At 40.1% G+C, this 13,485-nt stretch overlaps 2 protein-coding genes across 10 annotated transcripts in view; one reads left to right on the top strand and one right to left on the bottom strand.

The window, feature by feature from the left end:
- The window catches only part of TPK1 (thiamin pyrophosphokinase 1), a 300,110-nt gene extending 290,878 nt beyond the window's left edge, over positions 1-9,232 (top strand). For 2 of the 9 annotated variants that reach the window (XM_051768525.1, XM_051768526.1), the window contains exon 8: positions 8,688-9,208. In XM_051768525.1, the coding sequence (XP_051624485.1) occupies positions 8,688-8,806 (119 nt within the window). In that variant the 3' untranslated portion in view covers positions 8,807-9,208. Of the gene's footprint in view, positions 1-8,687 lie in introns of all 9 variants that reach the window. The other 7 variants (XM_051768529.1, XM_051768524.1, XM_051768533.1 and 4 more) reach the window with 7 other exon arrangements.
- Positions 9,233-10,222: 990 nt separating this feature from the next.
- SEC61G (SEC61 translocon subunit gamma) lies at positions 10,223-12,681 on the bottom strand. The gene is made up of 3 exons (XM_051768535.1): positions 12,552-12,681; positions 11,259-11,361; positions 10,223-10,417 (listed from the first exon to the last, which is right to left on the bottom strand). Exons 1-3 carry the CDS (start codon positions 12,667-12,669, stop codon positions 10,408-10,410), a joined length of 231 nt encoding a protein of 76 aa, XP_051624495.1. The 5' UTR covers positions 12,670-12,681; the 3' UTR covers positions 10,223-10,407.
- Positions 12,682-13,485: the final 804 nt, after the last annotated feature.

Below are 13,485 nucleotides of genomic sequence, written 5' to 3'. Positions count from 1 at the left end.
AAGGCAATTGTTCACTTCCTTGTGGTCAGAGGAACTTTTTGAGCACTAGGTCTACCATTCTGTCTCATCAGGCAGCTTGACTTACATGAGGCCTTGGAGCAAGAAACTCAGCAATTGGTGGTCATGAGAATCTGTGGCTCCTGGGGGGCCATCCAGGAGTCTGAACGGAGCAGCCATCGACTAGGTCAGTTCTGGTGCAGGGCTGGACTTGGAGGGGAAAGGTTTAAATATGCAATATATTGAACCCCTCTGCGAGGGCTCAACCATGGCTGGATGTCAAGTACTCACTAAAACTGCTGTATCACTCCTCTCCACAACTGGACAGGGGAGAGAAAATATAGTGAAAGGTTCATGAGTTGAGACAAGGACAGGAAGAGATCAGCCACTGATTGCCATCATCGGCAAAACTGAACTTGGGGATATTTATTGAATTTATTACCAAAAATATCAGAACAGGATAATGAGAAGTAAAATAAACCTCAAAAACACCTTCCCCCCACCCCTCCCTCCTTCTCTGGGCTCTACCTCCCACTCCTCAGTGGCACAGGGAGACAGGGAATGGGGGTTATGGTTAGTTCAGCACGCGTTGTTCCTGACACTGCTCAGGGATAAGAGTCCTTCCCCTGCTCCAGCGTGGGGTCCCTTCCACAGGAAACAGTCCTCCACAAACTTCTCTAACATGAGTCCGTCTGATGGGCAGCAGTTCTCCATGAACTGCTCCAGTGTGGATTCCTCTCTCCCCAGATCCACAGGTCCCTGCTGAGAGCCCATTCCAGCATAGGCTTCCCATGGGTTCACAACCTTCTTTCAGGCATCCACTGCTCCAGCATGGGTCTCCTTCATGGGCTGCAGGTGGATCTCTGCACTCCTGTTGACCTCCATGGACTGCAGGGGCACAGCTGCCTCACCATGGTCTGCACCACAGGCTGCTGGGGAACCTCAGCTCTGGCACCTGGAGCACCTCCTCCCCCTCCTTCTGTACTGACCTTGGTGTCTGCAGAGTTGTTCCTCCCACATATTCTCACTCCCCTCTGGCCACAGTTACATCTGCACAATAACTTTTTTTTTCCCTTCTTAAATGCATTATTACTTAGGCATTACCACCATTCCTGATTGGCTCAGCCTTGGCCAGTGGCAGGTCTGTCTTGGACCTGGCTGGCATTGGCTCTACTGGACATGGAAGAAGCTTCCAGCTTCTCACAGAAGCCACCCCTGTAGCCTCCCTGCTACCAAACCCAATACACCCTCCTAGAGTTCAGAAGATCTACTTTGATCTTTGCTGTTGTAACTTTGCACGTTGTGCACATCCACATTTGCTCTGCCACAAATACTGGTTCCAGCCCACCGCTGTGTGGCTGCTCTGCTTCCTGCCCCTACAAAACATGGCAGAAACTGGAGTTAAGGGCTGACCCTTTACAGAGCTTTGTCAAATCATATTTCATTTTATTTTGGCACTGAAGCCCAGTGACAAAGCAACGTGTGCAGCAGAACAGGACTCTAGATATGGTCCTGAGCTAGTGCTGGCAGCACTGGAGGAGATAGCCTGCTTAAATTTGGTTTTCAGGGCAGGTTAGGGACTGGCTTTAGATCAACTCCCTTAGGAAAATCATATCCCCATCGCAGAGAAAGAGAGCAGAGAAGTGCTAAATTTCTTGGGAGAGTTGATGCTGGGGACTCTTCCTACACACTGGTAGGCAGTATAAGAGGTTGGCCAAGACTGTTGTGTAATATTTATGGCATAGCTGCAGTTCTCCTCCATAGAACGGATGAGCGAAATCCCCATTTAACCCAAGCTGTGTAGGTATTTACTGAGCAGATATCCAGATATCAATATTGCAGCTACAGGCCCAGTTTGATTGTTACAGGAATAATCATTGTATCTGCACATTTTTGCAAATGATGGGAACAATGGTATGCATACAGAAGCTGAAAGACTTGTATTACAAATGTGTTTTAAAATCCTCTTTTATTGCCTCTTCTTGTGAATATATTAATCTAAATGTGACAGGATTTATCAGGATTCCAAATAATAGAAGAGAAAAATAATTAACATTGTGTTCTAGTTAACTAGTATCGTACTTTAAACCACGCTGAAGGATAGATAGGGGTTTTTTTCATCATTATATATAGTGCTGGAAAATTACTGTAGCTAGAGGCAAGTTGTTGACCATGGTCAGTCCTGGAGCTGGTTGTGCTGAAAAGCTTTCTGGTGCCAAGCTATTCGAAGCCTGAGTACATGGACATAGTCACCTAGCCCTGAGATTTGGGTCAGGAAAAGATTCCTTCTCCTTCCTCTTCCCCTGTCTCTCTTCCCTGTTTCCAACAACCCAGTCATGAGGAATGTAGGGAGAATTTCACTCCTTTCTGCAGCCCTGTGTGTGGTCAATTGCTGGGATCATTTGGATTTCTCTAACAAATTCGATAGATTTCACTGCTAGCATCATATCAACTTGGCAGCATGGCAGCTTTCAAAATAGCAAGTATTTTTAGGTTCTTTGCTGTCATGTCAAACCAGAGCTTCAGACCAAAATGCCGTGACAGAACACCATTGTTTTAAGCTAATCTCAGGTTTCAGTATTGCACGAGATTGCCATCCTCAGCTTTGTGTGACTAAGTAATGTCTCTAAAGCCTAACAGCATAATAGGATGATGTGCGTAGGGAGGTGTCTTATGGACAAGTTAGAAGTAAGACAATTCATTAGCTGATGCATCTCAGTGTTACTCTTGCCCTTTTTCTCATGAGAATAGTGTTCTTTATCTCACAACACAAAGTAGAGACAGACCAAAATAGCAACAAGTTATTTTGTCTGCCTTATATGCAAAATCTCTACAGCAGCGACTGTCAAACTGAAGCTACATTTTATTTCTGCAGCTGTTTCTTCAGTGCTCTAACATTATTATTAATAGTACCTGTCACCTGTACAGCCCCTAAGAGTTGTAAGTAGTTTGATAAACATTATACAAACTTACAAACATTATACAAATGGAAAGCATTAAAAATAAGTAAACACCCTACTTCTTACTGGCTAAACTTAACTCTTATAGTTACTTCATAGCCTGACTTTCCCTTTAGCTTAGTGAAACAGTCTTCCAGACAGCTATTTCTCTGACTTACTGTTTTTCCTAAATCACTTCTACTATTGTAGTATTGGTACAGATTTATCATATCTCGACTGGAAAGACACTACTGAAAACAGTATATACCATTTCCTTGTCTTACTTTCCAGGTCACTTTAACTAAGTTAAGAGGCCAAAGTGATCCTGGACAAACACTGAAGCACATCTTGTTAGCAGTGCTAAAACGCTGCTAAATAGCTGTAGAAACTCCCTGCAGTTAATGATTCTTGTTGATCTTGGTGAAGCAGTAGAAGCAGCAGAGACCTAAATGTAGAAAGCACTCTGATTCTTAGCATCATTTTTATCAGCTTATCATTTTAAATTGCCACCAAGCAGGTGATGTGACAGGAAGAGTTAGAGCTGTTGTTACAGTACCACCGTGATTACAAAGCTGGAAAAAAATGTGTGCTGGAAATAAATTTGAAAACTTCTGACATCCATTTGCATTTCTGAAGGCTCACCCAACATGGATGGTTTCTATCCAGGGTAGAACACACAGTCCTGTTAACATATTTTTCTCTCTTTTTAAATGAAATTTTGAAGCCTTGACAGCCAGTGCTTTTGTTGTCACCTCCTGAATTCCCACCGATGTGAGGCCAAGCAGCCTGTGCTGCAGAGCCCCTGCCAAGAGTCTTTGCCAGCATCTGAAAGGGTGGAATAGCCACCTGGCCCTGCCTGCTGGACCCCCTTCACCCCATATCCTCTCAATGCTTTCATAAGCCTGCTTGTATGAATACATTGAGATTGCAAAACCCTTGTTTTGTGCTACAAAGCCAGGTACCAAAAGCTACAATAGTTATAAAAATTGCCCAATGCAATTTTCTGCTTATTCAAAACTCCCCTTGGCCCTGAGGGGATCAGTGCAGTAACAGGCTAGCCTGTTCCCTCCCAGCAGACTCAGCAAGCCTTTATGGTACTTCTGTTGCATCAATATTGAAAATAGTCCATGTTTTATTGTAAATTACTGTTATTTGCAACTTCCAGTTTTGCAGTTCCCACTGCACAGAGATCAAGGACCCAATTTTTCCTTTGTATCCATCAGTGTAAATCAAGATTAACTCCACTAAAGTCAGTCTAAACCACAAGTGTAAAACTAGGAGGAATGAAAGGAAAATCAGTCCACAAACTACTTGGGTTCTTTTATTTTTAAATAGCAAAATTAATGCTGCTATTCTGCAGACATAGGGTGACCTGCAAAGTACTATCTCCTGCATTACTAATGTATCTCCATTTAAATGCAGATTTTTGCTCCTAACACAGAACTTCAGGGAAATCCTCTCCAGATAAACTGTAACAGGATACCAAATGGTGATTCAATATTTCACTTAAGCTTGTGTTTCAGCTTATTGATCTTTATTTTCTAACATTTTGATGAAGCATTTGCCTAGGGGGAAGAGGATTACATTCACTGTAATATGGCTTTTAATTAATAATTAATTATTTTAATATTCCAAACATCTATGCCAGAATTGGCAATCTGCTTGTATTCCTTTCCTTATTTCTATTTTTGGTGGTGGAAACCAGCAAGGTGTGACTTTACATATTTCAGGAAGTAATTGAAACACCTAGCTGAGAAAAGGAAGCATAGTATAAGCATCACAGTATTATGCTTATCATGATATTGTTTTGTTCTAAGTCATTTGCGGTAACAATGATAAGAACCTGACATGATTTGCTTTTGCTATATATGACAAGTTTACGATGAAGTTTTTCTCTGAATATGCCTCCCTCAAGCCCTGTATGTGTGTATATATATATCCTAAATAGTACAATGAAGTTATAGAAATAATGTTTATAAGTCTACTAGATCATTAATAGAATTATTAAGAGAGATTACCTGATAGTGAGAGTTAGTGTTTCTGCAGCACCCAACATGATGACTCCCAATCTATTTATAATTAGTCCACACTATTTCTCAGTTTCCAGGCTGAAAGTCGGCAGCACAAAGATTGCAAGCAAGGCTTAGGAATCATTTATGGTACCATCAACTCAAAAATAACTCCTAACTGTGGTAGAGGTATAAATATGATGAGATTTCGAAGTAAATTTTCAAGTTTGGGTTTTTTGTTTGATTATATATCTTGACTATTTATAGGGTGTATTTTGTTAACATTTCCAAATGTTGTTCTTGCAACCTTAAGTCATCAATTCTTAAACTGAGATTAACATTGTCCACATGGCATCCTTAGATTTGCATATTTAAAAAAAAATCAAAATATAAGCAATAAAATCGTGGAAATTGGCAGTCTCAGGGTTAATTTTCCTCTTTAGTCATATAACTTGGTCAGCAAAAGACACGTCTAAGAAATAGTGATCTTTGTGATTATGCTCCTTCGGGAAGCTTACCTACATGCCCTCAAATTTCTTCTCTAAATTATTTCTAACATTCTCAAACACTGGCAGATTCAAACACCTGATAAACAAAACAAAAACTGCTAGAAAAACATTCCTCCACTACCTCATCAAAATAAGTCCTCTCTATGCCCATGTTTTGGTCTGAATTAATGGTATGTTGCAATCTATCAGTAAGTGCTTACTGATAAGAACATAGGGCACACCACAAAAAGTTGTCTCTGATTGTGTTGGGTTGTTGGGGTTTTTTTCCCAAAAAAATAAAGGCAGGAACAGCATTTGCTTTTAGTATTGAAGTCTATGCTGGACTGGTGGAGAGTAATGTGAAACACTATATAGCTACAATGGAGGAGCTGGGTATTTTTCTCATCAACAGTCTATTATCAGTAAACACAGTCTGAATGGAATCAAAGCACTAAGCAAAACTTCTGACAGTGCTGGAAGCACCTGTGGGGGGTTTGTTTTTAATAAATCACTTATGGGTTTATCCAAATCAGTTCTTGAAAGTTCTCATGAAAAACAAGAAAAGAAAATTTTCAGTGATCCAAAATAAGATCTCTTTTAATTAGAAAATTCTAGAATTCCCAGGTTTTTGAGATTTAGATAATTTTTTAAATCAAAATGTGAAATCCTTTATTAAAATTGGGTTTACTACCCAGCAAAAGTATAAATGCTAAATATTAGAAAACAAAAAAGTGGTTTTCTTTGGAATGCATTTCATGAGAAATAATCTCAAGAGCAAGAATGGGTGTTGTAACAGGGTTTTTTTCCCAAGGCATAAGCTCTCGCTAAGACTTAACAAATACAACTGAAATTCATTTTAAAAAAGGAATGGATCAGGTATGAACTGATAAAACTTCCCACTTCTTTGACCTTGTAAACTTCACATCAAAATGCATGACACAGCAGGATGTTTGCCTAGCAGCAGTATGTATGTACATCCTCTTTATTTCCTTTACTGGCTCGAACCTAGTTCTTCACATTAATTACTGTTCATTTACTGAATGGAAAGCATGCATTTTTAATTATGTTAGTGGAAATGTTGGCTGGTTGTGAAACCAAGTGCTTGGAGTTGGTCCATTTGACCCACGTGAATCAGCAGTACTGTTTTATAGTTTTTGCATTTTTTCACTTCAGCATTTCAAACTGTGATCCTTGTGAGAAGAAAATCTGATAAAGATAAAAGGCTCCATCTAGCGGGCAAGAGTTTTCTATTTAAAGAAAACAAATGCTCTCATTTTCACTTAATTTTATGCATGAAGAAATACAGCTTTAGATTTTGTTTCATTAAGCTGCCATGTTGTTAATTCTTGCCTTCTACAGAGCCATTATTTCATATGCAAAGCTGTGAAACATTAAGTATTATTCTGACTCTTGAGCAAGAAGCAATAAATGATACTAAACGAGTGGGTTTATACAGCAGTTGATCCACAAGGTTCTTCCTCCCCACCCCCTTCAAGCTTCAATATATAGTAACCAAATATGGGTAATTTGTGTGTCAATAATTATTTTAAACTATTTACGGTTCTTTCCTACTTAAAACTGACTGGCAGCATTCATAACTTGATTTGACTTAACACTATTTTGGAAGTATTTTTACACAGGGAACTCTACCCATGTGTTACCTCATCAGTAAATGACTTTTTTACCTGTAAATGGTGAAATCTGGGTTCTCTGGCAATGCAGTTCCAGTGCATCAACTTCTGGCAAGACCCCAGTGGCCTCTGCTGTGTGTCTTCCAAAGGCAAACACCAGAACTCATTGATCCTGGCATTTGTCTAGAAGCCTCCCCAGTGCTGTTGTGTGTCTAAAAGCACCCTGATAGAATCTAGCACCTTTATTTTAGGTACGCAGTAGATCAAATACAGTGGTACTTTTCTTTTGCTCTCTTTGCTGAATTTCTGCACTGCACTGCAGTTATGCTCCCAGCTCCTGAGAAATTCAAATGGCAAGACTCTTCCATTTGCAGTAGTACTGAAACTTGGGTGTTACTCTTGTTCCAACAGAGCTAGCAGCTGAAACCTTCTCTTCAGTTCATTTCATTTCAAGCTAATAACAAGCGTAGGAGTAGGAATAAGTAGCAGCAAGCACAGATTTGGCAGAAGAGATACTGAACCACATGTCCTGGCTTTTGTCAGACTGTCCCTTATTTTAAAGCCATACAGCCTGGCAAGATCCATTCCTCCTGTGCAGCTTCCAGCAACAGGTAGATAGTGTAACATGCATCGTAATCATGCACTACACCCAAGTGTACTACAGCCTGTGTTGATATTCAACATGGGAAAATGTGTCTCCTGCACAAATCACAAAATAGAGTTTACTAAGTTGCTCTGCACACCTTTCGATCACTGGGAGATCTCAATTTGCAGTGGCTCACTCAATAGCACACCCAGAGGATTTTTCCTTCAGTATTAATGCACAATTTGGCAATTCTGTTAGGCCACACAGACTTGCTGATCTTCCTGAATAATTCTCCTCAGCTGCAGCTCTCCTTGTATCCTCCATGGAAATCTATCTCTGTGCTGCCAGTGAGTAAGAGCTGTCATTTGGCTTGTTTTACAGGCTAAAGCAAAGGAGACTAAGAGTGCTTACTCTGAACCCTTCTGTAAGCAAGGACTAACAGAACTGACTAGTTGTGGAGTACCATTGCGGAAGCTATGTTTGCAAAATGCAAGCAATGCTATCTCAAAAAGGGAAGAAATTAAAGAAAAAAACTGTACTTGATTCAAAGTTTTTAAATAATACCCCTTTTAACTGTTAGCCTTTGCTCTAGAATTGTTCATGTTTTAAAAGACTATTGGTTTGTTGTTGAGCTAAAGCAAATCCCAAATTTGGAAGTAAAATAAGATCCTCTGCCTTGTCTTACTTTAAATACCTTTTCTAGCACTGGTACTTGAGCTGATGCTAATGAAGTACAAATTTCCAGATGTGAAACTCTGGGGAATATCTGACATACTGCTTTTGTAATAATCTGCTATAAAATCAAAATGTTAATTTGAGGATTAAGTATTAATTTATTCCCACTACAGGTCATCAAAAAGCTTCACTGAAGCCTTCTAATTAACATTTAACGTAGGTATTTTAATTATGTTTATCTGGGTTAGATTTATTCAGCAATTTTTTCGTTCTTTGTGGCAGCAGCTATCTTTTGAAACAAATGCACTGATGTGCATTTATTGTTGAAGAGTAACACTAAATCTCCTATTTCTTTTTCACAGCTAACCAGGTGCTGAAGTTTGGAACACTCGTCAGTACTTCCAACACCTATGATGGCTCTGGGATTGTGACTGTCGAGACAGACAAACCTTTGCTGTGGACAATGGCTATCAAAAGATAAGATCAGCTATAGCTGCCTTTTCTGATCCAACACAACTCCAATTACTACAAAATTTCACTGAATTAAGACAGTAAAGCTGTTCCAAAAAATATAAGCAGGCACTGATTTTATGTATCGAATGGAAAACAAGTCTGAAATAAAAGTTACTTGAGATCCAATCAAAACTACTTGCAGTAATAGAGTACTTCATTCTGGTACCTCACACTACCTAACCATTAGACACATGAGCAGCCACCCAGTACAGTCACAAACAAAAATGAATGTAAAGAAACTGCTACTGCTTATCTGGTTAGTCCAGACTACTTTTGCAAAGTATTTTATTGCAATACTGAACTGTTTTTCCCCTTTTGCCAAAAGAAAATACAGTACCCAGTTGCACACAGTGTAACTGTATTACAAGGTGATAGCACTAGGATTAGTTAATCTCATTTTTCTGTCCTGGTTTGTAACATATGTAGCTGCTGGTGAAGATTTCTCAAGAAGAGTAATAGTTGAACTTTTCTACTTAGAAAACAAGTTTGTGTACTGAAAGAGCTTCAGTTTTCCTGTAATATCAATATCAGATTTCTAAGTATTAAGTGCTTTTAAAATCTGTAATAGAAGTACCATTGTAGCTTCTGCAAATACTAAATGCTTACAGTAAGCTTTCTGGAGTGAAATAAACTTCTTAATCTCAATCTGAGGAGGAATAGCATTGCACCTACTAGAGTTTTTGCAGGCTTAGTTCTTAAAATCAAAATGTTCGCTCATTTAATAATGAAAACTTCCAGGTCAACATGCACAGCCCTTTATAATTCTGTGTGCAGAAGAGTATCCAAAATGGTTGTATATCCTAACCAACACTGTGAGGAAGTTGCAGATTTGCAGAAGGACTGCTTAGCATCTCTGACAACTAAATTATACTCAAATGGTACATCTCAGTAACCAACTAAGTTTGGCTTTTTTAATTATGCCATCAGAATAAGGACTGGCCATGCAAGTTCTTCATTTGATGGAGGATTTTTCCAGTCAAGTACATAATATAACCTAGCAGGACTTCCAAATGCAGAAAGGAATTAGTGATAATGATGGTGATTCTAGAAATTAGCGACAAGAATTTCAGTTGATAAGACTTTTAAATTACCACCTGAAAGGATACAGGAATGTTGTTTTCTTGCTGTCTACTTTTGCTGGAACAATGCTGTTCCTATGTTTAATTTACTGCTTAGTAAACAGCTCCTGAAGAGAGGTCATACAGTTGTCATCCTTGGAGGCTTCCAATATCTGACTGGACAAAGCTTAAGCAATCTTGTCAAGAGTGCAACACTGACCCAGCAAGGAGCAGGACACTGGACTAGAGACCTCCCAAGCTTCCTTCCCACCTGAATGATTCTACTACCAGTTAAAAGATGTAACAAAACAAACAAAAGGCACTACTACTAAAAAAGAAAAAAATCCTGTAATATAGACAGGTATGATCACATACACTTTGAAAGAAAAATAAGGTGACAACAGTGTTTGAAAACCCAAACTGAGCTTGTTTAATATCAAACAAATTAAAGCTGTGAAATCTTTGCAGCAGGTGTCACAACTGACTTCTTCTTCTTCTTCATGATGAATATTCAGCCACCTCTGTTGAGAGAACAAAGTAATCAGTTTCAACTAATCAAGTGATCCCACCTGAAGTCTAATTTATCCTCCCACCACTGCATTGCTAGGACAACCTTTACTACCATTGCAGCTTATCTCCTATTTTCAAACACTTCTTGCCTACAGGACCACTCTTACACGTATAAGCAAGCCACACATCATGGTCACAGAACAGTATTTAATCTCTTCCAGTGCTAGAAAGGGCATTACATCAGCTCTGAATAATAAGAGGAGTTTTAACTGGTAGTGTTAATGGGTCAGTACCATGGTGCCAGTCAACTTAAGGGTCAAGATTTTCCTGCTGCAACATTCATTCCAAAAGGGATTTTACAGAATGCAGTTACACATAAACCAAAGTTTCAAACACATCTAGCAGTGAGTAAATGAAACAAGACCAATTTTGTTCTGTGCTCTGTCATCCTGCAGGACACCCACTCAGTTTTCTCTACCTTACCATCCATCTGTTTACTTTGGATACCCAAATTATAAACTGCAAATTGTGAGAGTATAAGATCCAAATAAAGTAAATGTTCTACGGTCAAACACACACTGAGGAACTGGAAATGAAAATATTTGAAGTTCAGTTTTGAAGCAGAATACTCAGAAAAAAAATGAAGATCTACAGATCTAATATTTTGCAGCATGCTAAATTAACAACCTACTTGCTGATTAAGTTCTTTGAATCAAGTAACTCCTTTTACATTACACTAACATGTGAAATGCAAACACTAAAGCAACATGGATCCTGTGGAGCTCACTGACATCCTCTGTTTAAAAATGAACAGGTAAAAATTTAGTGAAATTAAAGGTCATATTTACTTACACAATTATATTGTTGATTGGGATATGGATCAATTTGACAAAGAAACCAATAAATCCCATTATTGCAAAGCCTATTGCTGTTGCCATGGCAATCTTCTGGAACTCTGCAAAAACAAAACCAAAAAAATTGTCTAGGAAATCTCATGTATTGGCATATAGATGTGCACTGCAGTGACCACAGGAGAGGTATCTCTTTAGAGAATAATGTTAACACAGGAAATAGTTCTGGAAATAGTCACTGCAGTGACCCCGAGAAACAAATCCACTTTTTCAGAAGACAGATGATAATTTTAAGAGAGAAGGTGCTGCTTTCCACAAACAATGGCCAATCACAATTTTTTTAAGTAGCAAAATCAGAAATATCCACAATCCATGACAATTCATGGAACATTTTTTCCTTTATCTTTCCTTTACAACCCTACAAGCCCTGAAAATAATCCCCAATACAGTATCAAAAATATAAAAGCTCCATTAATGTCTGTCACAGAAGGACAGCACCTTAAGTCCCCACAAAAATTGAGTACTTGTGATATTTTCAATTATTTTAAGACAGCAACCATGAAGTGGACTAAGAAGGTCAACAAACCTGCCAGTCTGACCATGAATGAAGTTCCCTACTGATCTCAGAAGATACCAGTAAACTTAGAGTCATAGAATTGTTCATTCTTAGCACATAAATAAAGCACTGTAAATATTAACAGTAAGAATGACCAGTTGCATTCTGGTTACAGTTACAGCTTCTGTCTAAGGCCTTTGGGAAAGTCCAAAACCTCTCTTCTATACTCCCAGCAACAAAATTCTTCCCATCCCAATCAGGCAGTGTCTGACAACTGTGGAGCACTGAATGAGCACTGCAAAAAGCAATTCTGGCTCCACTGAAGTCTCCTAAAATAAAGTCTTTTCCACTAGAATTTCCCCCAATTTCACTGCAATCAGTCACATCTGACTGCTTCATTTGTCACTTCAAAGTACACACAAGTTCTTTTCAGAGCAGTTTACTTTATACATGAAAAGCATTGCTTGCCTGTCTCAAAATGGCTAATTTCAGCTACTTAGCCTGTTTCATAATGTGAGTTTTACTTTCACTCACACACCTACGTACGTACCAGAAAAGAACACAACCAAGTTTATTACATCCAGAACCATAAATCCATTACCATTTAGACAACTGCTCAAGTTTAAATCTCATACTGGCAGATGAGAAACATTCACAGCAAATTAATCAGCAGAAGTGACATATGGAAAGACACGTGGTAAGATATAAGTTTGTGTTCTGGTTTACTGTGTGCTTTACCTTTCCTGTCAGGCTTGGTGCATCTTTTAACAAGTCGTATGGAGTCTTTCACAAACTGACGGCTGGGTTCCACAAATTGCATTACCTGATCCATGATTACCTGCAAAGGTGAATGCATTTAACATTGATGGTTCCATATATATATATATATATATTGCAAAACAGAATTTTTTAATTACAGAAATAGCAGTTACCTACAAAATTTGTAAAGACTTAAGATAACTTAAAATTTCATATTCCAACCTAAGTGGACTTTAAAAGATACTTCCACTTTGCAGAAAATGAAGAGACTGTATCAGTAAACAAACACGAGGGCCTACTTCTGACTGAAAAAAAAAAACAACAGGAAAAATTATGCCTTTCGGCACAGAAAACAACAGCTCCATCAGATTTTCCTCTCAGCCGATGTCCTACGCCGCGTTTCAGAATACACTGCTGAAGATGTCTGAACAGGCAGAAGTCGCCGGTTTCGAGAAGCGCCCCCAGCCCAAAGCTGCACCGGGGGAACGCTGCGGCCGCGTCCCGTTCTCACAGCACACAAGTGCCAGCACTGCCACCCCGCGCAGGAGCCCAGCCCGGGGGGATCCGCTGGCATTAACTCGCACGGACCCCTTGATATCCCGATAAGAGGCCGGACCCTCCCGCCTCTCCCAGCGCCTCCCCCCCCCCCGCTACGGCCGAGGCCGGTCCTGCCCGCCGCAGCTCCCCCGCCACCTCCGGCCTCGGCCCCCGCGCCCTCCTGGGGCTCAGTGGCCCTGCTGCCCGACCCCTCCTGGGGCTCAGTGGCCCTGCTGCCCGACCCCTCCTGGGGCTCAGTGGCCCTGCTGCCCGACCCCTCGTGCCTCCCGCCCCGGGATCCCCCTGGATGCCCCTCTCCCTCACCGCCCCGCCGCCGCCGCACCAGGGCCGTCGCACAGCGCCCGGCGCGGGGCTG

The sequence above is a fragment of the Manacus candei genome, unplaced genomic scaffold (genome assembly GCF_025592945.1).
Source record: "Manacus candei isolate 608988 ecotype Guabito, Panama unplaced genomic scaffold, ASM2559294v1 h1tg000095l, whole genome shotgun sequence".
NCBI classification, from domain to species: Eukaryota; Metazoa; Chordata; class Aves; order Passeriformes; family Pipridae; genus Manacus; species Manacus candei.
This window is presented reverse-complemented; position numbering and strand designations above follow the sequence as displayed.

Coding starts and splice junctions, on each gene's coding strand:
- SEC61G (XM_051768535.1), bottom strand. CDS start 12,669: ATGCATTCACCTTTGCAGGTAATCATGGATCAGGTAATGCAATTTGTG. Junction 11,362..12,551: donor CACCAAGCCTGACAGGAAAG/GTAAAGCACACA, acceptor TTGTTTTTGCAG/AGTTCCAGAAGATTGCCATG.